Source organism: Sitodiplosis mosellana, unplaced genomic scaffold (assembly GCF_009176505.1).
Source record: "Sitodiplosis mosellana isolate CC-2019 unplaced genomic scaffold, AAFC_SMos_1.0 Smas_scaffold_5948, whole genome shotgun sequence".
Taxonomy (NCBI): Eukaryota; Metazoa; Arthropoda; class Insecta; order Diptera; family Cecidomyiidae; genus Sitodiplosis; species Sitodiplosis mosellana.
The window spans coordinates 375,177-402,000 of NW_022601190.1; the positions used below are offsets into that span (position 1 = coordinate 375,177).

The 26,824-nt window shown below is 37.3% G+C and overlaps 1 protein-coding gene across 1 annotated transcript; it reads left to right on the forward strand.

Moving 5' to 3' along the window:
• Nucleotides 1–23,139: 23,139 nt before the first annotated feature.
• On the forward strand, nt 23,140–26,143 carry LOC129573118 (segmentation polarity homeobox protein engrailed). The gene is made up of 3 exons (XM_055453349.1): nt 23,140–23,696; nt 24,155–25,029; nt 25,189–26,143. Exons 1-3 carry the CDS (start codon nt 23,384–23,386, stop codon nt 25,432–25,434), a joined length of 1,434 nt encoding a protein of 477 aa, XP_055309324.1. The 5' UTR covers nt 23,140–23,383; the 3' UTR covers nt 25,435–26,143.
• Nucleotides 26,144–26,824: the final 681 nt, after the last annotated feature.

A 26,824-nucleotide genomic window follows, 5' to 3' on the forward strand; every position in this document is an offset into this window, starting at 1 on the left:
CTATTGTCAAATAATGCCCATGTTTGGAATATCAATTTACAATCGATCTCCGAAAATGGAATGACAAAGAAACCAAACGATATGCTCAAAATAAATGGCACCCCAAAAACATACTCCCATTAATTTGCGCAGCAATTTTTCCCGTCCTGACATTTTCAAACAAGTGATTAATGAATTGAGCCTGCTTAAGAAAATCGATTAATTTGACTTCGAATCATTTAACCAAAACTGAAATTGAATACACAAAAACACACTCATAAAATTCACAGCATCATTCTCGGGCCGAGAGTTTCGGCATTTGATTTTGTTCCTGATTTGTACAAATTGATTCTGGAATCAATTTATTTGAGCATGATTTTAATTTTGAAATGGACCCGAAGAAATGAGCAGCAGCAACAACAACAAAACAGCTTCATCTTAACGGATTCAACCTTGCCTGATTGTCCTCTCTCCTTCACTTAACAAAATTACTTTATCGCTTAAAGGTTTGAAAAAACGGATTATGGGCTTTGATTGAGGTATCACCATCTTATGAATTGGTAATTTTTTAATATTTAGGCTGAATTCGAATTTTGTTTGTGGTGAAAATGACCACCTCATTTGGCGTACATTATTTTGTGAAATGTAAATCGTTTAAAAGTCAATTGGCATTGATCGAAATGGTCGGATCGGATTTTACGGAAAACGCCGTTATTATTCAAAATTGAGCTCCATCAACTTGTTCAAAATATTCTGGCGAGCTCAAGCGGAGATGAGAGCCTTAATGCTAATTGCTAATATCAAAATGCGATGGAACCGAACCATTCACTTAAAATGTTGACAAAAACTCACGCAAACGACATTCCATTCCAAAAGTGATGGCGCATTGAAAATGGCCGTTTTTAACATAACCATTTTAATCTGGAAGAAGGCTTTTCTATTCTCGAAAGAAGAAAAATTCCCAACAGAAACAATTTGGTCCAATGCACTGACTTCATCATCATAAACCATCAACATTCAATTTCCAGAAGTGAACATAAATTTAAAGAGTTAACTGCAATAAAAAAAACAAAGACCGATCGCATGATATACACCGTGAATAGCTTTTAATGCGCATCTCTAAACACTGATAGTGTCTGTAGATATATTTTTCTAATATTTACCCATTTTTCTGTGTTAACGCTTACAATAAATTAACATCAATTTCAGTGGGAAACAAAAAAATAATAGCGACTGAAATTTGAGCACACGCACACACGAACACACGAACACACAAACACACACAACGACTTTTTGAGAGAGTAGCGTACTTCATCGGATTGTAGATTGATCGTTGATAATCTTGACTAACTCGTCACTGAATATGCACGACACGTAAAGCTTAATCGGTAGTCGCACACACAACTTCATTCTCTCTCTGGTTGAGACCATTTAAATTTAAAATTTGATATTATGATGTCGTTCGTTGGCGTTTTTTTCTTCTTCCTTCTACTGTTGCCATATCGATATTTCAACTTCATTTGTTTCATAATTCTAAGGCCTTTCTTTTTCTCTTTTTGTTCTCGCCACTTCCTCATTTTGCGTCACGTCAATAATTCTCTGACAATTCCAAGTGTGTGTTCTATTTTGCTCAAACAAAATCAGTAATCATAGAATCAGAGACGCAATGCCAATCATCGCGTGAATGAGCGCTCAATTTCCAGTTTGTTGAATTGGTGTGACTGATTGCGTGTGTCTCATCATCGAATTATGATTTGTTTTTTTTTATTGTCGTCGTCGTCAAAAATCAAGAGATGTGAGCATTTCATTATGTGGTTAAATGTTCTATTTCTTTTGTCATTGACACTCATTTTTGGAATTGGAACGAACGAAACAAACGAAATGCAAACAAAACGCTCATTTATTCACGGGCGTAGCTAAAGTACGTGAGAAGATCACTTATATTCAGATCATCTGACAACAAACATTTTGGGCAATAAAATAATCAAAACAAAACAAAAAGTAACAAATTGTGTGTGTACAATGTAGAATAGCGTTGTGTGTGGTGTTGCGTAGATAAAAGCAAAAGCCTTGAATCGAAATAAAGCACGCAAAAGCGATTATGTTGTTTGAGTGAGCGAGCGAGAGAGAGTGAGAGAGAGAGAGAGAACCTGAAATCTTGCCACAAACACACTATTCCCAAATGAGTGCTTCCGAGATGGAAATGTGAACATTTTTTTTCGAGTTTAAATACACAACAAATGTCATGATGATTTCCCACTCGATTCGCCGTCTGGGGTTGTCTTTCCGCGCCAGCGAAATGCGTATGTGTGTATGTGCCTTCGTTTGTGTTTGTTTGGGGTTTGTGGCCGCATGTAAATTTAACATCTGTACAAAAGGATTTGTTGTGAGTGGATTGTTAACCCCTTTTTATTCTCTGCCATGATTATGTTTTGAGTGGCTTCGAAATCTGTGTTACAACATTGTTTGGTGTGAACGATCGGAAACGAGAACAATTGGCGTGGCTGCTGTTGCTGTTTTGCTGCCACTTTTGCCAATCTCGTTGCGGCTTTTCAAGCCTTAATGCCTTCATCTGAACGCACTGCGCTTAGGGACACAAAACAATAAACTCCTCAACATAGATGGGAAACAACACACAGGGGCAAATCATTTATTATTCGAATAACGTAAATTATTTGTTTATTTTTTGTTTCGCTTTGAATATAGAATTCGGAAATGGAAATTATGATTCAATACAGTCAAGGTTTTTTTTTCTGGCTGTTACCCTTTTCAAATGATGTAATATGGCTCATTTTCTGATTTCATTCATTCATCGACTCATTGTAATCATTTCTCTTCTTTTTTTTCCGTATATAAACACCAATATTTCACATTCCCGGCCAAACCGAACATTTAAGCTGAATCAATGTTGCCTTGTTGTGTGTCAGTTTGATTGTTTTCCATTGTTTGCACGATTCTTCTTGCTGCTTGAGTCACACATTTATTAATCGCGCGCGCGCGTTGATGATGCTCATTTTGCAGCCGTGATATTTTGATTGAATTAAAGTTGTCAGCCAAATGTATTTTAACAAATCGTTTAAAACACCAATCTAGAAGTTGGATCTTGTAACAACCGAAAATCAATTTGTTCTTTTATTCGCTCGTTTTTTTTTTGATGGACTTAGTTTTATGGCCGAATTGTGGCAAATTTTTATAGATTTGGTTATTGCCTCGGCGGACTGTATGCCTGTCTGTATGTGCGACCGCAATCATAAACAAAAATCTGGAAGAAACTATTGATTCGATAATGAGAAAATTCGAGAGAAAAAGATGATGATTTGTTGAAGACTTGCCGAAATGCTATTACCAAAATGGTACCTGTGTGCCCGGATTCGGTTTATAGGCCAAAAAGAGGAAATATAACAAATTGCCGATGCTCGTAAAATCCACCTTCAAACCGAATTCCGCGGCATTTGGTACAATCATAAAAGTAACAACAAACACTGCTGGAGATTCCAAACAGATTGATTTTTTCCCATAATTTACAATAGATTTTTAGTGTCACAACAAGTCCTCGTTAATAATGCCCACCAACAGAAATGGGAGAATCAATGGACAAAAGCGATGATACCGCATTTATTTGTGCCAATTGTACGTTTCTCTCTCTATTCATAATGCATTTTTTTTACTGTAGAATCACACTGTTGTACTATGTCGTTCTCCTTCTGGATCTATTTCGCTAGATCCTTCTCTCTTTTTCTCTATATCTCTCGCTCACTCTTTCTCTCTGTCTCTTTCTATCTCTATCTATCCCTGTCTTGCGTCATCTCTTTTCCATATTTCAAATTGAATGAACAGAATCTATTTTCTTGCATTGAATTATTTCGAGTGTGGAAAAACACCGAAAAAAAGATCAGCATGATAAGAGACAAAACCTCACGACCAAAAGTACAATGGAAAAATTAAATTTGACCGGTTGAAAAAGCGCGGCGTTGTGCAAACTAAAAATGCAAAAGATTCACGACCAAATCTCAATCCACATTCTAGCCATGGGTAGTCAAGCGTTAGGTATACATTTTTCGTCAGCGGTGTTACATCATACACAACAGCTAATAGATTCTTGTGCCATTTTTATGCTCAATTTTGTGCTCAGTGTCCCTCAGTCCGGAATCGATCGTAAAATAGAGACTGCTAAAAAGATATGACCACCCATGATGATTTGTTCGTTCGCCGATTTTTTTTCTTCGGCTTGATCATTTGAAGATGCTCGCTTTTATCGCACTGCAATTTTTCTTTTTTTCATTCTGTTTTAAATTTTTGACTTGAACATTTTTTTTTGTAAAAATGTCTATTGCAAGTCACAACAAAACACAATAATAATAACAACAATCGGCTAACAAAGGTAACCGATTCATTTGACATTGAATAATTTACTTTTCGTTGGTTTTCTCTCTCTCTCTCTCTCTCTCTCTCTCATTCATTCGGTTGTGTTTTTTCCTGTTGAGATATATCGTTGTTTTGTGTGTCAGTGCTCGGTGCTGCCGACAAACGAAACAATATAATTGTTGATGTCGTTTTGCAGTCAAAATGTTTTGATTTTTTTTTTCTTCTTTCGATTTGTTTTTTTTTCGTTCCATTTTTTATTCTCTCGTTCATCTTCCTTGTACAACTAGTTCGTTTACGTTTTGAACATGGGTTATTGTGTGCTTTTTTGATGTTGTTGTTCGGTTGCGTCAATTGTTGTGCAGTGGATTTGCAACAAAGTCACTATTGTGAATGTGTGCCATACCAAAACGTAAAAATCAATTGTGGGCAGTTCCTTTGATGAGCTCGCCGCGGAAAAAGATCAAAAAGTAAAGAGGCGAGCGAGCTGGCGATTTGAGAGCGAGAAAGAGAGAGATAGAGAGAAAAATAGAGCAGCAAAGAAAAATAGTGATCGAAAATTGTTGATGCGATTTATGCAAAGAAATATACAAGCAAAAGTGCAACAAGGCACACAAACCAAAAATAACTGTGTAACGATTTCCGAATTTATTGCTTGTGCTGAGACAGAGAGAATTTTTGGCGATGGCGTTCGTTGTCTGTCTTTTCTTTCTTTCGTTCATTGGTTTGGTGTATTCCTTTGCCTCATTTTCTTTCTCTCTACATACCCCAATTGCTTTCATTTGCCTTCCACAATCGTACACAATATCAGTGTTGCGGTTCGGTAATTGTTTCGCCTTATTTTTGTGTGTTTTCTTGTGGGTTCAATATAATTTTGCCTACAGTCTCACGTTCGTACTTGATGTTTTCTTTTAAGGGACTCTGAATCGAATCTATCAATCAATCAATTTGGGAAAACGAAACATGTACAACCGTTAATTTACAAATAAAATGTTCGTTCGGTCAGTCAACAAAAGTTGAAAATTAATTGTGTTCGGGTAATTTGAACATTTTGGCTGTTGTTGTTGTCGAACGAGATTGAGCTGAAAATTGGTATTAATTTATGTGTTGATCGACAACAAAAACAAAACAACAACATTCCAGATGAAATCACAATCATTTTTGGCAATAACAAAATGTTAGATGAAATGATTGTTGGAACCAACGAAAAAAAGTCACGACGCAATTGAAAATATGAGCTTATGAAAAAAGCCTCTCGAATCGATGGAGAGAGAGAGAGACATGAGAAAATATGCGATAATAATTTAATAATACAATAAATTAAAGGACAAGATCATTATCTCCATGAGTATGAACGTTTGAGCACTCGTGCGTTGCAACCATATAGAATATCAGCCTAACTCTAATGCAATGAGATAAAGCCAATGGAAAATATTCAATTTCATTCACAAAACGAGGGAAAAAGGAAGAGAGAATAAGCGGGTGAATGAGAGAGTCAGATCGAGCAAATGAATCGATGAAGAAAAGTCGCTTTCAAACGCATTCAATCCAATGAAGAGGCAAAAAAGTAGTTGTTGTCACACTGAGTGGTGTTTGTTGCATTGCGAGCGTAAGTATCGTCTTTCACAAACACAAAAATCCGATAGACTGAACGCCGACAAAGAATCACATCGTATTCACTTCTCTTTTTTTTTATACTTTATATGAATGCAATCTTTTGTCCAGTTCAAAACCAATATACCGCGCTGCTTGTTTTTTTTGTTGGCCTTCACACAGGACTCTTGTTGTTTGTTGTTGTCGTCGTCTTCTTTTTTTCGTCTCTCAAATGGAATTTGCAATGAAGGGAAAATCAAACCGATATGACAATTCGCTCATTCATGAAAAATGATCATAGCAGTTTTTTTGCTTCAGCACACAAACCCGAATGGAGCGCTCCATTCCGAGATGGAATCTTGATGGTGAAGAATATACAATAAAATTGGTTTACAATCGAAATGAATTTTGATGTGGTAAAAGTTATTATGAAAGTGCCAAGCTTATTTCCAGCCTTTAATTACGTAAATTGGCTATATTTTTCGTCTCTATTTTCGTGTTTGTCGCACATAAATTGTGTTGGTGCGTTCATTCGTTCGTTCGTTCGTTCGTTCGTCCGTTACTTTGAAGTTTTGAAGTTGCGAGGATCACATCTCGAGTCAACGGCACCGCTGCAGAGAGAGAGAGAGAGAGAGTGCGTCGCAAGCCATCGACCGATCAGTATGTGTGCACATTGAGAAACATTGTCACGTAGGTGGCAAGAAAAAAAGTGCATGGTACAATACAATGGTTACCTGTCTTGATTTTTATGGGTTTGCGCGTACATAGTGACATTGTAATATTGATTCTTTCTTAATGACTTACTGCCCCACACAGCTAGCACAACTAGAAGAACAACTGACGTTATGTTGCTTTTTTTCTCACTCAACTCGAAAGCCGAAAGGTGAATGCAGAATACAGAGCATATCGATATTTTCGGCTCAAAACATGCGTCATTGTTGTGCAGACACTACAAAATAGACAACCTTCATTACAAACATAAGCCGACAAAGTGTGTTGAGCCCTAAAATTATACTATATTCGAAGTGAAGAAAAAAAAAACGGAATAAGAGTAAAGAGCAAACAAACAAAAAAACAAAATATGCCAATTCTGTGACACAACCGACACCGGCATTAAATCTTACTTGCACATTTAATTGAAATCCTTGGTGAATTTCAATTGGCTTTTCCTCTTCGTCTTTTCATGTATGATATTTCGGGCTGTTTGAGCCATAATAAATTTGTGTTGACTTATCTGCCGGATTAAATTAAATCATTTTTAACAAAAGAGAGAGAGAGATAGGGAGAGAGAGAGAGAGAGAGAGTGAGTGAGAGGAGGCACAAGAGGGAAGCGCATAAAAAGTCAGAATTCCCATTGGTGGTACGTTGCGTGTTTGCTTGGCAGCAGCAGCAGCATCGAGCACTGAATAGAGCCGACAGAGAGACAACCGTAATGTTAAGTCTTATTTATATTTCGATTGCGGATGCAATGTTAGATAAAATCACCAATCTGATATAGATGACATCGTTCCATTGTGCGAACCTGGTGAATTATGAAATTGTCATTTTCGATCCTTTCACACTTTTTGTTTGTTGTTGTTATTGTTTTTTTCTGTCTCTTCATACAACGGTTCATGCCTTTTTACTTGTTGCCGTTAATTCAAGTTGGCTTTTTTGATGCTACCGAAATACTAGGTACGAAACGAGTCCCAAATGATTCAATGAAATATCATTTCTCTTTTCATTTTCGGTGCAACAAATAGAAAAATAATTGAATGAAATAAATCCATCAACAGAACAAGAGGAGGATGTCACAAATCTTGTCTTGATGTACAAAAGCGCGTACTGCAGGCTAGGGGGGCTGATGGACTGTGAAGTGAAGCCGACACACGAAATATTGATTGAATGTAGCTGTGGGAATTTTGCAAACACGGCAAATCAAATTATACGCTATCAAACCGGTAATAATGATTGTTTAGACAGACAGTCAACGTCAGTGAACCAGCGTCATGCATACACACAACTAGATTTGCTTGATGTAAATTAATATGTGTGTGGAAATTTGCATCGAGTGCGCGGCGCGGCACGCCAATGCACTGCAAATGCAAATCAATTTTCGTCAATTATTGCGTCTAGCCTAGAAGGCTACCGAGAAGAGAGTGACGAGAGATCAGACGCGAACGAGTGAGCGCACGCGCACATGCTCCAACCGCAAACTAAATGACTCACTTTACGCTGTATGCTGACACAGCCCGGCCCAGCCCAGTCCAGCTTGATCGAAGCACATCGATTTGGTCGATTGCTCTCTCTCTCTCTCTCTCTCTCTCTCTCTCTCTCCGTGGCTCTAAATAAAGTGATAAAATTCTAATTATATGTACAAAGTGCAGTACATCAATTGCACTTTTTAATTTGCATAATTCGCAGCAGCAGCAGCAACAGTGCGATGTGCGAGACGATCGCACGTCGCATCTATTTCACAAATGAGACGGCAATTATATCAAATCGACAGGCAAGCGTGCATCGCATCACTGTGCGATCAGAAAAGTGGCATGTGGTGTGTTGTAGCTGTGCTCTATAGCACCATGATACATAAAAACAACACTCGATGGTCACAATTGGTTGCGGCTCGCGCATTCTTCCAGGTGATGTTTTAAAGTGCGATTGATGTTTCTTGGAAATTCGAACACATAAATGGATATTGCGTTTTACATCTTTTTGTTGTCGTCGTTGCTGGTGTTGCGGTTATTCTGACCATTCGATCCATGTTATTTTTCCATTAGAGGTTTTAATTAGATTTGCATAAGAGTTTTTCCAATCGAATTTCTAATTCTAATTTTTTCCGTTTTTTCGTCATCGTTGTCGCCAAAGATCAAAGTGGAAATGGTCTTAATGCACACCATTTTCTAATCAGCCATCAAATTGTTCGTGTTTTAATGCGATTGCATGCACTGTGTGAATTTTCACAATTTGCAAGCAGGCGATCACACTGCTGAAATCTCAGCAGTTGCTCACACTTTGGTGCCTTTTTTTGGTTGCGAGAGAAAAGAAGTTCAATTTCGAAAAACGATATTGCAAATTAAAATCAGCGTAAATATTTAGGCTTTTACTCAGTGCCAGTGCGAATAAATCAGGATGGCGGATGACCATTGGTTCGTGGAATGCGTAAAATCCAGCCGCTTGCTTGTATGTATGTGTGCGTGTATGTGAGGGGGCAAATATCATGCGATTTGATGAACGAGAAAGCATAAAAGAAACAGAGAAAAATACGGCAACCAAACGATGGCCATATTCCCGCGATGGTAATATGCAAAGTGTGAGCATGATTTCAAGGAAAAAGAACATAACATGCGATCCCTTTAAATGGATATTTTATTCAATTCTTCTTTTTTAATTATTTCATTTGCAAACGGAAAATGACCGAAAACGAAGCGAAGAAAAAGTGAACGAGAACGAGAGAGAGAGAGAGAGGGTGAGAGAATGAAAAGAACAGCGAGTGAACGAGTGTGTCCTGTGTATGGATGTTTATCTTTTTTGCATACAAGATGCACACATATAATGATGGGCAGCAGCAGCAGCAGCACCGTATTTACAATTCGATCCAAATGGGAAATCAAAAATGGATTGTGACCGTAATATGTACATTGTGTTGTAAAAACAAGTGTAACACTGAAGGTGAGAAATAAAATTAAATGGACATTGAACACACGTAACCAAAGCAAATACATATACATATACACAGACACACTTTCCGATGGTGGCTACACACTTATCGCTCGTTGAATTGCAAATGGCATTACCGAATAAGAACCACGGTTTTGTAGTCAACATCGTTAGCTCGATTGCATGCCAAATCAGCCAAACACAAACACACACGCACACACGATCATCCATTATATATATCAACGTCATCGTTTGTATGCCTGGACGATTTTTAGCCACAAACAATTTCATATATCAACTGAACAAGAGAATGATGTGGAAAAGTACAGCAGCAACAGCAAATCCGTAAACAACATTTGATTAGATGGTATGAAAATGCGAATGCATTCGCGCAAATCAATTCATCTAATTTTGCTCGTTCTTTACTTCGGCTTAGAATCCTGTTACAGTAAACGATCGGAATGCTTAAGCCGAAACCGACAAACGCACAAAATTTTCTAGAGCGAATCAACACGAAGAATATTCTTTATGTATATTTTTTTTTTCACTGCAAAAACTCTTTTCAGACAGATTAATCCCATCTTTTGTGGCAGCGAACAACAACACAATGGCCTGGTATTGGAATTTATATCTGAATAGAGAATCTCGTGGAAGACTACTGTGTAATTCCGGTATCTGACGGTTTTGAGCGTATACTGTGTATGTGTATCTGTACGGTGATTACACATTTTCAACGTGCACACCATAATTGCGCAGAGACACACTGCCAGCATAGCACGATTATGACGATTGTGATCATGATGGAATCAACATATTTTCACTTAATAAAATAAAGGTAGATGTGCAAATGCCCCGCGCACACAAATCAAATCACGCAATTGTATGATAAGATTTAATGATATAATTATTATGCAGTTTTCTTCATCAAACTCATGCACGTGATATTAGATTGAAATATATATGCATTTTCTAGCAACTTTGTAGAACCAGTAAAGTTGCACCAGCCATTTCAATGGTTATTGGATTGTCCTTGGGAAAAAATAAATAAAAAAATGCGCTTTAAGATGAAGAGTAGAAATATTAAACGATTTTGATTCTATCAAGTATTTAAAGTGATAAATTGCTCTAGTTTTGAATTTTCTATTAACTATTTTTATTTCGGAATATTTTGCAGATTTGAACAAATTTTATTCAGTGAAATCGAAAAGATGTTCGGAATACATTTGTCCAATTATCCCATTTAGCGGGCGTCTGGCAATAGACTGAATACAGCTCGAGCGACGAGTTTCTTGGAACTCCCCGTACTATCCATTAATCCATCCCATTTAGCATGCTGCAATTTTGAACTAAAATTCCTCGGAAAGGACAACCTTAAAAGCATTATGGTCTTTGGAAAGGCAAAGGTCCTTTGTCTGAATGAGATTTTTGACTCCATTTGATGTTGTTTCGCAGAATTTTGGTTTGCAAATTGCGTTGCTTCACTTTTCCTTGTAGATTTTGTGGTCCCCCTTTGCAAAAGAGGCATGAACATAGTGTTTCACTTCGAAGGTTTTCCAATTTTCGCTCTTCTTGAAGAATAACAAACCTTCTTTAGATCATCTTCCATCGTAAGTAGTGTGTATTGAATTAAATTTTCCAAATTTAGACAATTTTCATCTCTTATTACGTAATGAATAAGTGAATGAAATCGCCTTTGTTCTTCTAATTTGCGAAATATTCCAATTGATGACAACGTCATGACGACAAATGAAACTTTCGGCAAATATTCCGATTTGGTTGCATCCCCGAGTCGTGAAAAATCACTCAAGTCTTCTATGCGTTGCATGTTGAGTGTGCGAAAAGTCTATTATCTAAACATATAACATTATTTGTTGTGTAAATCAACAAGGAATGATCTAGTCATTATTTAAATGATTTGACAAAATAGGTGAATTACTATGGTTTTGCATGTTTACTCTGCACCGAATTTTCGGTTGAACTAAAACAAACCAATTGTTCTTTATTTCAGTTGCTCCGTTCAATCCATTCAGTACATCTCATCAAATATTCCAAGTGGATGCAAAGTTGAACAAAGTTGGAAGAAAAGATGCATGGTTTTTGTGTGCACGTCATGAAATAACAAAACGGTGGAAAACAATGTTCAATGGTGTACATTGTGAGCTTGTGTAATGTCTTTTATTTTATTGTCTCTTAATAAATGGAAATGCTGAGTTTTTTGTGTGTGTTTATCTTCCGCAGAAATGATCAGCATTGAAATTAGCTGGGGCATTGTTCTTGATCGTTCGATCTTGGAATACATTGTTCTCTCTCGCTTATATATTTTTTTTTTGCTTTGTTTCCTTGGATTCAGTGAATTTTTTTCTGCTTCTTGCTGTCTAATCCGCGAGTTTAAGCCACGTACAAGATTTTGTGCAACTGACGAACGATCCGCTAACGGAATCACAACAAAAATGTCTACATTGAAAGAAGACACAATTGCAAATGCGCGTGCACTGCCGATGCACTACCCAGACTTTTTCGCAGTTTTGCCGTAGATTCGGTGAATTGAGCGTGTTTCTGTATTGGAATCTCGCCCAAAGTAAACGAGAGAAGGAAACATTTTCGTCCGTCAACTTGAGCATTCCATTTTATCCATAGTGCTATGAGCAATTGCTATTTTTGTAGTCGCGCGCGCGCGCACATGTTTTGTTCAGTCTTTTGTTTTGGCTCGACGGCTATACATGCAAACGAGCTCGCGCGCTTCCTTCGCTGCTTCGTTTCGTGCAAATTTATTTTAGCTCGGGTGTTTTTTTCGGTGAATATTTAATCTTGTCTTATTAAACATTGTGTTTGTGTGTGTATGGACGAACGTAAACGTAAGCGCGCACACGCTCGTGCATGTATTTGTTTGATACTCGTAGAAAGACTGCCTCACGGCTAAATGGAGGAATGAATACATTTATAAAGAAAAAAGAGCAAAACATTTTCGTTTAAAATAAAGTTGTTAAGACAAGTTTTTTTTTGTCTGCTGTTGCGGTTGTTATGCCGTTGCCGCTTGATTCACTTTTAAATATGCATTTTAATTGGACTTTGTTTGAAAATAGTCATGTTTAACTCTTGAATGGTACGCTGTTTGTCGTTAGTCATAAGTTACAGATCCTAATATGTTGTACACCTATTTCCGGTGCTAAGGCGATTTTCTCTTCGGTGGACTTCCTTGGATGGATTTTTCATCCAGGATTTCTTTTAATGGATTCCAAAATGAAATGAGGTTAAAATTAGCCTATAGAGCGAAGCTATTTCGATTTAGCTGCAAAATTGTGTTCGTTCAAGGTACATATCCAAAACTTCATTGAATGATTTCAATCGTACGATTACATAAGCTCATTTAATATAGCAATAATATTCTTCCATCGTAGACCGATTAAATCGATCCGATTTCCTCCTTTCCTTTTGACAAATGCTTTTTGTTTAGACTCATTAAGAAAATGAAACTTTTTCTTCAGATTCATCTACCAAATTTCCTTACCTCTTTTCAAAATCAACGAAATCCCTTTCATTTTATTGTCTTAATAAATGAGTAAAACCCCTTTGTCTCCGCACCGAAATGGCCGGCCACTTTGGATTTTTAAAGTTGGATGAGTTATACGACAACACACCATTCACCGACCGCATTCAATTCGAGGTAATCGATCGATTGGACTCGATTAGATTATTATGTGTAATTTATGTGAAATCAAGTGCTGATTACATTATTTATGACAATTACCACCGTTTGCCGCTGAAATAACGGCAATAATCAGCCGACAATAAAGCATTGATTGGAAACCGCAATAAACACGAATATAAAGCCTAATTGTCGATTGAATATAAAAATCGAATTTGAATACATGTTCAAAGCGAAACGGCAAAGCCCGCAACGCACACACACACATGGACAGACCAAAGAGCAGTAACAACAACGAATAATAGACGAATTAAAGCGACACACACTTGGCATATTTTTTGGTCGGCCATTAAGAACCGAGAGAGAAAAAAACACTCACAACGACGGCCAATAAATGGACTTGTGTGAAAAATTAATGCTTGTATTTTTTTTATGTCTTACGCATTGCATTGATGGAGAAGTAATTGATGTGGCTTATGCTCCCATGTATATATTTCCATTGTTAATTTATATTATAACTCGTTTATTTGATTGGTTAATAATTTGAATTTATTATGCTGAATTCATCAAATGCACATGAACAACCACTCGATCGGTCTCTCTCTCTCTCTCTCCCTCCCAAACACACACACATACACACATACATACACGATAACAAAGAAATAGAAACAAAAACCGAATTCATTTTAACTGCCGTTTTCGTATGCATAATGGAGTTGGGTGTCGTAAATCTTCAAATGATTATCGGGACAATCGAAGTCTTTGCTAGGCTTGCAACGCTCGCGATTCGTATATTCCGACAACCGTTCTCGACACACAATACACACAATTTGAATTTATGTTCATATTATTGACTCTTGGCTGTTTCGGTTTGTAAATATGTGGTTCACTATCATTTAAAATTATCAACAAAATATATATATGAACTAAAAGCATCTAAATTGCCCAAACATCGAACGCCCGGCCCCGTACATTGGTCGTCGTAGTTCGTTCGTTGGTTTTTTTTCTTTATCTTTTCGGGTTGTCATTAAAATCGTTGAACAATAAATTTCAATCAAAATGAAATTGATTTTGATGAAATTTATGTGCAGACAGAGACCTTTCAGAACATATTTTCAACGCGCCGAGCTATTTCGTTATGTATAGCTGGGAAACCGACGGTATTCACGCCTAAATGTTCAATTTCCAAGGAAACAAGGCACGATGTTGATTTTATTTTGATTTAATCAAAACCATTTAGAAGAGAACAACAACAACAACGATAAAAAAGCTGAAATCAAATGTGTCTCTTTTACAAATGCATCTGTAATGTCAACCAAATCTGATTCGTTGTTGTTGTTGCTTCTTCTGTTTGTTTATGATGTTTATGAATGTGATTGATCGAAACCCGAACGAATCCAAGTCCATCATTCAGCCGAATAAAAGTCATCAATTAACGTAAAAATGCGCTTGAACTCTTTCATTTTAATTGAACATTGGAAATGCATTTATTTCATCGTTGCTGTTCTCTTTTTGTTATCATCGATTGAGGCATTGATTTCATTTCATTTGAATAATAATAAGTTACCCATGGTAACATCAATTTGTGAAACAATAAAGTGTTCATATTGCACTTTGAAAATGGCCTTTCGGCGACTTTGGTACTCTTTTTCCGATCTTCAGTTCATCAGTCAATTCATGGGTAATACGATAATAACAGATTAAAAACGCACACATTCGGACACACTGAAATTAAATGGTGCAACCCATTGAAATCAAAACCGATGAATGCATCAAACGATCATAAACTGATTCTAGCTGTTGCCGTTGTTGACGATGTTGCAATGGCGTTTTGCAATTTCAATCGCTTGATATTTTGACACAAGCTAGTCGGTTTTCTTTTGAAGCCGTCAGATATACAAGTTCATTTGAAGTTTTGCAAAAAAAAAGAACAGCAACGTAAAAAAAATGTACTCGAATACTCGTATGTATCCGCTGTTCCTTAACATGTTGCATTTCATTTATGAATTACACTGCGGTTTCGGTGGAAAAGCAGCGCGAGAAACCAGCACCGAGGTGCATTGCATATTTGGCTGTTTGAGTATAATTTATTGTAATTTTTCAATCATTTATCATCAAAATAATATGAAGATCACTCGTCGACTGTGGCGGGGCAATGACTGCAAGATTGTGTGTTTGTGTATGAATAAATAACGAAAACCGGAGAAAATGAAAAGAAAAACAAAACGGGCGGATCAAATGCACATTTCCACAACAACACCACAAAATGTGCAATAAGACGGTAACAACAATTTACTCGCCACACATAAACGGTCTTTATTTCTTCATTCAAATATACACGCAGAGAGAGAGAGAGAGAGAGAGAGAGAGAGAGAGAGAGAGAGAGAGAAAAAAAGCACACACAGAACACGATAATAATTTTGTTGCCATCCGTATATGATCGAGCATCGCAAAATTGTTTGAGGCAGAAAATTGAGGTGCGTATGATTTGTGTAATGTAATAACACTGTACTGGTGAATTGGTTGGCGCACCGCATTCATCCGCGCTTCTTCTCTTCGGCCTCCAAAAAAACTGAAGCAAAGTGAAGAATGCTTTTTATACAAACACAACTTCGACGATGAATTTCCCATTTGGTTGGTGCAATGTGTGTTTATTTGTTGAAGATTTGCGAATGGTGTCTACTCTTTTCCTTCTTCTTTCGTTTGCGATTCTACTTTGCTCGGGACCAACCTTGCTGGGCAAACAAACAACGGTCAAATGACAGCATACCGGTCGAATGTGGTGAAAATGTGCACCAAACTGACCCGAAATTCGATTGATTTAGGCAGTCGAAATGGCAAAATGACTTAGAGAATTCGGGGAAATGAATTGATGTCTCATTTTGCGTACGTATTTTCCATTGTTTTGAGGCCGAAGTTGAAAATATTTCATTATCGCCGAGACGATTTTTACATTATGAGGCGATCAGCACCATTTCTTAATCATATATTAATTATAGTGAAAAATTCTTATCCAATTCTAGACTACCCAATCATACAGTTGAATAATTTAATTTACAAAATCAACATTCAATTCTTCCAAACCAAACCATTTGTACATCTGTCCAAAATCTCCGACTTTTTCTTCGGAATTTTTATCTGCCCAACAACCTGCTTCATTTCGTCGAACAACCCGCCATATTTATTATCCAAGTTTAAATAAGCCACAAATGCATATTCAAGAAGAGAGACGCAAAAGGTAAATAATAAAAAATGGAATGTAAGAGCCAAAAAAGCCGGAGCACATGTTGAACGATCCCGTAAACACGTAATGTATAAATATTAAAACGTGCAAATGCTTCAATCCCGTTGCCATTATCATTATTATGAATGTGTGTGTGTGTTGCGATGAGCGCCTATAAGCGGCGATCAGCACCATAATTCTTGGCCGGTACATTGCGATTACATTGTTCGATTGGATGAAGAAGAAGAAGAAGGATGCAATGCACGATAGATTACTTCATTTTCCGACACACTGACAATTATGAATTATGAAATCGTTAAAAGCCCTGTGGTTTTTTGCTGTATGCATGTGGCTGTATGTTTTTATTTTTCCTATTTTTGCTCGGATGTTGTTGTTGTTGCTCGTTTCGAGCTCAGCAGTGAACCACGTATCTGGTGTTTCTTATTGGAATTAAAATGCAGCGTCTCGTTTTTCTTCTATTTCTTGATTAAGCTAAGAAATCAAAATCGCGCGGGTCAAATGCCCGTTTTCAGCATTGTTGTTTTGTTTTTTCTGGGTCCGATTGCAATTCAGCCTGCCGCTGTGTCTGCAGAGATCAGGTTTTTTTTCCTCACCGTCCTTCTTCTTCGTCTTTGATTTGGTGTTTTATGTGCGTTGATCGCTTGCCGCGGGGCGAAAAAAATGTGCCGATAAACTAAGATGTTGCATGGAATTCGAATGGTAAGTGAATCGATGAAGGGAAGAGCTATGCACCAGGCGAAATGAACGAGGAAAAAAAACAACAACGACAACAAATGCGCGATTCGTGAATCAAGTAGGTGTAACTGATGCAAACAGCTAACCCGGACAGCAATGACTGTATTATTATAAGCAAATCGTATATTTCCTTAGCCCGCACTCCACCATTTGAATTGGCCCCTGTGTATTTTCCGAATCTCATGTTTGTGATTCGATCATGCCGTGCTGCCTGTTGTTGCTGTTGCTTAGTTTTGAGTTCTGAACCTGAAGTCGATGCATTAAACCAAAACACGATCTCACCATTGTCAAACCACTGCAGCAAGTACAATCCTGCGCTACACATTTCACTGGAATGAAGGAAAAAAAAGGTGCACAACGGATGAAAGGAGAGCAGAGAGAGAGAGAGAAAAAACATGAAACTGCTCAGTATATTAATAAATCTATTAATATTTATAACTTATTTAAGTGCAGCAAAATTAGAGCTCAGTTAGCATAAGTCACGATTCGCAATAATTTCATTTAAAGCAATCGATCATTAAATGAGAGAAAAAAACCATCGACAACAACAGCAACAACATCAGCAGTGGACTGGAGAGCCAGTGGAAATAATACGCGAATTCCAGTGGTATTGGCATTTTATTTGTGTTGTGATCGGTTTTTGTTTTGGTTTTTGTTTCGTGCCATGTTGTTTTTCGGTTTTTTTGCTCCCTTTGGCTCGCTCTTGATGATCGCTCTCCAGTTGGTATTTAAAGCACAAACCATAATATGGACGAAACATTTGAAATCATGAAAAAGCATTAGCTATGCTTTTATTATTGAGTCACCAATCAGCAAACTTTATTCAGTTGTTTGTGGTGTGTGCGTTTTTTTTCTCCTCTGCTACAGCTTGAAATTCATTTTGTCTCCTTGCCGACTCGATTAAATGCGTTCATTAAAAATGGGCACCATAACGGCGATGATGATGATGATGATCATAAAACCAGAAATTTAATTAGCAAATCGTTATAATCAATGCGCACATATTGCACACTTCAATGTCTCGGTCATAAAATGTTTCAATATTTTACGTAGTGCATTTCATATGTCTCTCTCGAGTCTTTGTCGTCGTCGTTGTTTTTTTCAGCTTGTTTGCCGTTGTCGTTGTCATCTGCACAAGCAAATCTTTCCTTGACTTTGCTGCAGAAATATTGATGTAAAGATGTAAAGTCGATGGGTTTTTGCATTGATTTTTGTTTCATTCGCTTGTTCAATGTTCTCGCCGGATCATCAATGCGTACAGAATTTGAACAATTTCATTTGGTGTGTGAGTTTGTGCCTTTATTTTATATGACAATTACGCAGATGACGACATCAAGCATCGTAGGAAATCGGTACTAATGGCAACATGATGAGTGAAAAGCAGACGAGAGAGAGAGAGAGAGGAATCGACTCGACACGGCTGTTATATGATTTGAATCTTCTTGTAATTGGTTGTCTTTATCAACTTTATTCGACAATACAGCGCAAAGTTGAAAAAGTGAGCATCTGCACCTAGGCAACAAAGTGAAGAGAATGGAGTTCGATTAAATATGCTCTCCCTTTTTATTCCCTTCTCTTTTTCTCGCATTTTATTTCATGCCATCGACAAGTTCAGATACGTTGATAGTTCCATAAATTGTACATTTGCTTTGCCACGATGCGAACGACAAACAACGTTCTGCTCAAATGTTTTGTGTGCCTCGTTTATTTCTTTTGTTTTTTTCTTTTTTCTCTCGCTCGTATTTTTATTTCATCTTTATATTTACCGGGCGCGCGATCTTCTGAAACACGAGTAAACATTTCTCTCTTCAAACCATATTTTTGTTCATCATCATCGTCCTTCTTATCTTAATTGAAATAAAATAAAGAAAATATTTTGTGGATATTTTTTTTTGTGTGCGCTGTGTCTTTCAACTGCATTGAAAAATGCTAATTTATGATAAAATATCATTATTAAAACGAAAAAGGGTTGATCATCGCATGACACAAACTCACGTACATTTATTTTGAATCGAATTTATTTTCGCGTGCTGCTGCTGCTGATGATGACGATCATTTGTTTGGCCTTCGTTGTCGTCGTCGTTGTCGTTTTTTGTGATCGTGAGCGCATTTTCTCAACTTCCAATCTAATGAAAAATCGACGAAAAAAAAGAGTCGCATGCATGGAATGGTTCAACTTTATTCCATTTCACCAGCCAATGCGATGAAACACGAACAAATGGACGATGGACGAGAAGAAAAATATGTCGTTAAATTGCTTAAATGCATTCCAAAGGAATGGTTGAGATGATGGTGAGCGAAACACCATGTTAACCGGCTTAATTTCTCCTTTATAAATTTATTAAATGCTCTTTGCCTGGCTGTGCTTGTGGTTTTCGATGCTTTGTGCTTTGATGAAATCGGTTTCGGTTCGATTCGGTGTTTTCGATGTGTCGCCTGCGAACGATCCCAGGCCCAGTTCCTGTGTGGCAGTTACTGCATTTTCTTGCGTTGTATTTTTGTTGCATTTATTGAAACTGTTTCATATCTGGTTTTTCACGCAATCATTACCGAGTGAACACCGAGAGAGAGAGAGAGAGAGAGAGAGAGAGAGAGAGAGAGAGAGAGAGTGATGCGGTGTACATAGTTTATTTAGCCATTAATATAATATTGTTTGGAAAATTAATTCATTGAAATATGTGCTGCACGCTTTTTTCTTCATTTTTCCATCATCATCATCATCATCATCATCATCATCATCATCTTCGTAGTCGTCGTCGTCGTCGTCCATCGTTAATTTAGTAATTTTTTCGCTACGTGCATACAGTTTGAAATGCTTACGCTTATTGGCCTGTCTCCCATCTCTCCCTCTGGCTTATATTTGCGTCGAATGGACCGTTGAGATAGCGAGAAAACAAGCGGTCGCTGTCGGCGCGCGCGCGAAAAACAACACACTAAATGAAGATGGTTTCAGAACATACCACCGAAAACAGAAGAAATAACACACGAGCGACGTGTACATAAATAAAAGAAGTGATCATCATCGTCGTCATTATAGTCAGCGGTTCAGCAGTTTTCTCGATCTCTCACTCACCCAATCTCAGCCCCGCGCGTACACATGCACATAAACAAATATATAGAAACACACGAACACACAGGGCCAGTAGTAATCAGGTCCAAACGAAACCAGTTTGCATTCAAAGCAACTAAATTGTATATAAAATAATTTATTCTGTGAGTTCAACACACAGCGAATTATACATAATTGGTTTTAAAGGTTTCTTCTTGTGCGCATAGTTTTTTTCTCTCTTCTGTTTCACTGTCTCTATCTCTCATTCGTGTTTCGTTCCATTATATTTATTTGGTTGCTCCACTCCATTTGGTTGCGTCTGCTTTATGTTTTCTTCAAAAAAAAAATAAAGAAAAAGAATCCAGATATCCCCGTGCAATGCCGAACAAATATGTGATGATCAACCGAAAAAAAAGGAACAAAAGTTAAGTGGAAACAAAAAGATGAACACAGAAAAGAAGAAGAAGAAAGAAGGAACGAAAAAAAACCAAGGCGAACATAAAACGTGTGGTTTTTGATTTGGGATTTTTCGATATGCCTTTTGGTACGCGCATCGCAATCATCCAATCCCCGACGTTAAACACCGAAATGAAGAGAGAAAAAAAACACACACACACACACCGATGAGAGAATGATGCCATGTGCAACAGCAGCAGCAGCCAACAGATAAGAGCATCGAAACGCATACAATACATATTATACGCCGGCCACCAAATACAAAATACGGACACAAAGAATGGAGGAAGAGAAAGAACAGAACACACGAGAAAAAAAACGCAACACCGAAGAAGAAATGAGAAACAAATTTCAGAGGAAATATTATTATGATGCATGAAACAAACACGAACGGACCTATAAATGCATCCGAACATTGAATTCGAATTTCTTCCCCGTTCGTCCTCTTCGTCTGTGTTCGTTTTTTTTTCTTTTTCTTCTTTCATTCGCTGTTCTCTTCTTCGTTTTCATTTTCAGTTTCGTTTTCGGTTTCGTCCATCGGGTTTCATCATTATCTGTTGCTTCGTTTGTAATATATTTCTATTAGTATTTTTGTTTCATTTGGTTTAGTTGTCCGATCGGGATCTGGTTCTTTGTCTTTGTCCTAGCATTCCCGCTCTCAATCCGCGCGATGTTTGTGTGTATTAAATAGCCGATAGCGCGGTGAGCTTCTATGAGGCAAAACGACAGAATTATGTATCCGTAAATAATGCACTTTGTTATTGTCGACGTTCGCCTCTCAGCTCAACCGTTCTTTCTTCCCTTCTTTGCCTCTTCTTTCTCGTTCTCTCTCTCTCGATTTGTATCGAAATGGCTAAACTAGAAATGGATGCGGATTGGAATGAAAACGTTACATACACAGTCTCTGTTGCTCTCGGTTACAAAAAATGGATGAGTGCTTCATCAGAGTTCAAAACACACATACACACACACACAAAACACATTGGCTGGCTGATTTGCTGATTTGTATTTATATACAATAACATTTTTATTTCTAAACATGGTAAAAAATTAGACAAATGATAAAGCAGTCGAACAACGGCCAATAATAATGATACTGCTGCTGTTGCTGCTGCTGATAAAACAGGCAAACTGTGATTGATAATCAGCTATGATCTTTACGGTAATTGTCAATTGTGAATGGTAAAAACCATAATTGTTGCCGTCGTCTCTCCGTTTCGCCAGAGATTCCAATCTTTATTTAATTGATTTTTCACATGATTGATGTGTCAAATTTATGTGTTTCTTTTTTTCTGCTTTCTGTCGGCAGCGACCACCGCGCACAAACACGGGAAAAAAATTATCTCGTTTGCATTCTTTCATCATTTCCATATAATCGGAGAAGATACGCGCAATCAAATTGAGCCAAGCTACTTCATTTATATATGACGCGAACAAGAAATTAAGAAATACTAATGGAGTAAGAAAATAAAGTCGGTTTGTGTTGTTGTCTTTTTTTTCACATGGAATTCCAGAGATCGATAATTCTAATCGATTAGAAAGTATTGGAGCCAGTGGATGGATAAAGCAAACATTTCGCCCAAAAATTGCGAAAAAAACGATCACAACTTATGGAAATGATAGCGATTAACATAAATTGACTACTTTAATGTTGTGATTGGACGGTCGGCGAACTAATGATATTATTTCTATTAAGCGTGGCAAGTAGAAAAATGGCGTCAAATTGATTAATGCGACGGATTAGATCTGATATAGCTAAACTCCATGGGTTTCCCCCTTTCCTTAATTAAGCCGAATTGTGCAATTAATTTTGTTGTGGAAATGCTGGAAAAATTACCTTATTTCATGTTCACAAGTAAATTGAGTTGATGGAAGCAAAGAATTCTGTTTTTTTTTCTATGTCACTTCGATCTTCCATGAAGTATCAAACGATGTGGGGATAATTGGACCCAAACGTTGGACCATACAATCACGTGTATCATCAAGTCTTAGTTTCGAAAATATTGTGCATCGATTGAAGTTGAGTTGTAAATTCAGTTGTCTGAAAGTAAATAGAGAACACCAGAGAGTTCATCAAAGTAAACAAATTCATTCGGTTGCATTCATTCAAGGCCTGTTGCTCAACAGTACACATTTTACTTCTCTATTTCGGATTCATTGTTAAATGACCGGCTAAGCACAAAAAAAGACGAGAAGAGATGCATATATTGGTTTGCATCCTATTCTCATCCCTCTTACTCTTCTCGTCTCTCTTGCCTCCGTCTAAGCGCTGTTCGGTTGTGCTTCAGCTATTCAGCCCAACCGATACGTACGCACCGAAAAAAAAGAGGCGTTGCCTAGCGTACACCACCAGAAAACACAACACACGAAGATTAGGTCTAATAGAGACACAACAAAATTTAGTCGTTCTGTAAGAGTTCTTACTCAACTGTTAGTCAGATTGCAAGTGACATTCGACTGTGTCACGTCACAGTTTTTTTACTCCGCTTCAAAACTTCGACGAGAGAAATAAACGTGTTTTTAGAAAAAACGAAAAAAATAACTTAGACAAAAATAAACAGAAAAAATAATAATTGTGCATTGATTTAACTGAGTGAGGAAAGTTGAGTTATTTTTTTAACTGATTTTTTGTCATCTTTTTCGAAAAAAAATTCCAAATCAAAACAAAACGATATCCAAAATGGCAATTAATACAACAACTGTTGAGTGCAGCACATCACCATCGTTGATCAGTCCAAATATTAAACATGAAAATCGTGATGAACGTGCCAAATTTGCGAAATTTGCGCCGACCCAACAAACGCCAGCCACATCGATTGCCTTCTCAATTACAAATATTTTGAGCAACAATTTTGGCAACCCAAAATCAGTGATCAGTGAAAAGAAAAACGGTTTTGTGTTTCGACCATACGATAATAGTAATGATGATTACGGCGAAAGCTCACCCAAAAAAATGAAACGCGACCAACGATCCGACGATGAAGATTCAAATGGTGAGTTTTGAAGATTTTCAAGTTTTTTCTTCTTTTTTCTGGTTCATTTGTTTGTACAATTTTCGCTCTGTTTGCTGGATGAACAAAATATCATTTATATCGGCTGAGATCATGCAACAGAAGTTTGATTATTTTCTTGAACTTTGACGTGGAAATGAGATTCAAGTTCAATTTTGTTTCGCAAAGATTGAAAATAAAAACCAATTTTGAAATAAAATTGAATTTTCTTAATCATTGAAATCACAAGTTTTTTGGCATCGAAACTTGAATATTAAGTTTTTTTTTCTCTTAAATTCGTGATTTGTCAGTCGGTTGTTCCATTTCAACAATCGATGATTCCTTTTCACGCACAAAAATTGTAAAGAAAATAATTTACATCGCGATTTTTTCATTAAAAAAAGAGTGTTTTTCAAGTAATAACATTTTCCTGCTCTTTTTTCCTTTTCTCAATAATAAAGATAATGACGATGACGAAGAGATCGATGTGACGGATGATCGAAGTGAGTTGCGTCAAAGTGGTGCCATCGATTTCAGTGCAACACTTCTTCCGGGCAGTGATGTGCATCGTCTTGCGCAAAACATTTTTTCGCCTCAACACCAAGCGCAACAACATTATTTCCACCAGCAACAGCTATTAAGCCATTATGCAGCCATGGCCGTTGCTCAGCAATCATTGCATCGCGTTGGAGCCCATGGCTTTATGGATGGTAATCCACTGGATGCACATCATCGATCGCCACTCTACGCCGATTTCTACCATCAAGCGCAACAGCAACAACAAGCATCAGACCCAGCCAAAAAACCATACTATTCAAACAATTTACTGAGTGATAGCGCCCTATCCAAATATGCGCCATTGGGAAATTTATGTAAAACGGTATCGCAAATTGGTCAGAGCCCTAGCACACCGCCATCTGCATTGAATGGCAACAAATTAACGTCACCAGTTAGCAGTGAAACGACACCCAGAAAAAAATCACTGAAACGACCACTACCATTATCAAAATCGGACAATGCATCCAGCAATGGTGAATCAGTCACGCCAATCACAACCAAATCATCATCATCGGATACCTCAAACACAACGAAAAACACGCGATTAGAGACTTTAGACTCGGGCATGGAGTCATCGGATGATGCAAAGTCCGAAACCAGCAGCAACAAAGATGAAAATGGTCAAACTTGGCCCGCATGGATTTATTGCACGCGATACAGTGATCGGCCCAGCTCAGGACCAAGATACCGCAAACCAAAAACACCAAAAGTCAAAACCGACAATGACGAGAAACGACCACGCACCGCATTCTCATCCGAGCAATTGGCTCGTCTTAAGGTAAATATTTATTTCAATTTTTGGCAGTTTTATTGAAAAATTTATTGTCATTTGGATTGAAATTCAATACCGCCAATCAATATAAACTACTAAACATGTTGGAAAAAAACTTGAAATTAATCAACAAATTTTCGTTTTCTTCTCTTCCTTTTCCTATAGCGTGAGTTCAACGAAAATCATTACCTAAACGAACAACGCCGCCAGAAACTGAGCGCCGAATTGGGATTAAACGAAGCACAAATTAAAATTTGGTTCCAAAATAAACGAGCCAAACTTAAAAAATCAACGGGCCAAAAGAATCCATTGGCAATGCAATTGATGGCACAAGGCTTGTACAATCATTCAACGGTAGCATTAACCAAGGAAGAAGAAGAGCTCGAGATGCGAATGAATGGCCAACTGTAAATGTGTTGAATGGCACGCATCTTTGCAACACCACCACCACACAAATCGTCCGTACGTGCGCTTTAGCCCCTGAAGAAGAAGTGCAAGGTGCCTCTGGCACTGGAACTGGAACGGATATGTGATTTCAGTCATAATTTTTAAACGCATCGAATGTGCAACAACTGATCCAATGCCACACACAGACACATTCGATCGCTCTCTATCTCGACCGCTCTTCGTGGTTTCTACCAAAATATTGTGCAATTCAGTCTAGATTTTCTCAAATGATGGATGATTAGCTCGAACAACGAACAGTTTTTCCAACATCACAAGATGTGTCTTAAAACATGAGATCAAATGAACATCCAACGACTTCGGGAACACATAGCATTTTCGATTCAGAACCAAAACGAAAAAATGCAATCGAATGTCGCTATCGAAAGTTTCGATTAGAAACTTACACGCTTCTGATATCACACCATTGTAATCGACTATGAATTCGTACATTTGAAAATTCACGTAATGTTTACGGAAAAATGAGGCTTTTTAGAGTTTTTTTTTACTTTATTGTAAGAAGTTTTAATATATGTATATCAGTTGTAAGGAAAAAAATTATTCACATGAATATTTTATTGTATAGTTTATTTTAGAATTTTTTCATAAGAAATTCATAATGTCGATGAAAGAAAGAACTATAATAAATATAGAAACAAAAATTGAAAACATAAAATTCTACTTTTTCTTGCTAAATGTTCTGAGTCAAAACTTCTGACTTTGCTTTTCGACTTTCAAGGTACTTTACTGAATATTATCACTGATTCATCCTAATGAAATGTTATTCTTTTCTTTTCATCCCCTTCGTTCTGGCGTTCGGACGTGCAGACGCCCATGTCTGTTCTCGTGTATTTACACGACTACTCTTGAAAAATGGTTGAAAAGGCGAAAAACATCAATAATCAGTTCTGATTTCTAAGAGCTCAAGCTGATAATCCTTTTCATGTTCCACTATCAAAATTCGTATCTTCATTCAATAAAATACGAAATATATGTCTTTGAGTTTATTTATGGACAAAACAGTCGTATCTCAAAATCTCTGAGCACATTCAACATTACCCTATCAAACTGTTTATCTACAAGTCATTTTATGGGTTGAGCATTGTTAGAATGTCCGAAAGCCCTTGGTAGCATATAAATCCAAGTAAAGTAGCATTTATATATAGCTATTTAGTAGCACGACGAATGGAGTGTAAATCGTACATTAGAAAGTGTTAAAAATGATCAAAAACGCATTGACATTAGAATTTCTATCGAAAAGTGGCATTGATTACCATAAATTTACTACTTAAAATGTGATTAGATTGTACGTGATCGGTGGCGATCTTTATCCACAACGTTCGTGTTTATTTTAGTC

What these genes read in the sequence shown, in the direction of transcription:
- LOC129573118 (XM_055453349.1), top strand. Translation starts at nt 23,384, where the DNA reads ATGGCAATTAATACAACAACTGTTGAGTGCAGCACATCACCATCGTTG. An exon ending in CGACGATGAAGATTCAAATG is followed by an intron (nt 23,697 to 24,154) that starts GTGAGTTTTGAA and finishes TCAATAATAAAG; the next exon opens with ATAATGACGATGACGAAGAG. An exon ending in AGCAATTGGCTCGTCTTAAG is followed by an intron (nt 25,030 to 25,188) that starts GTAAATATTTAT and finishes CTTTTCCTATAG; the next exon opens with CGTGAGTTCAACGAAAATCA.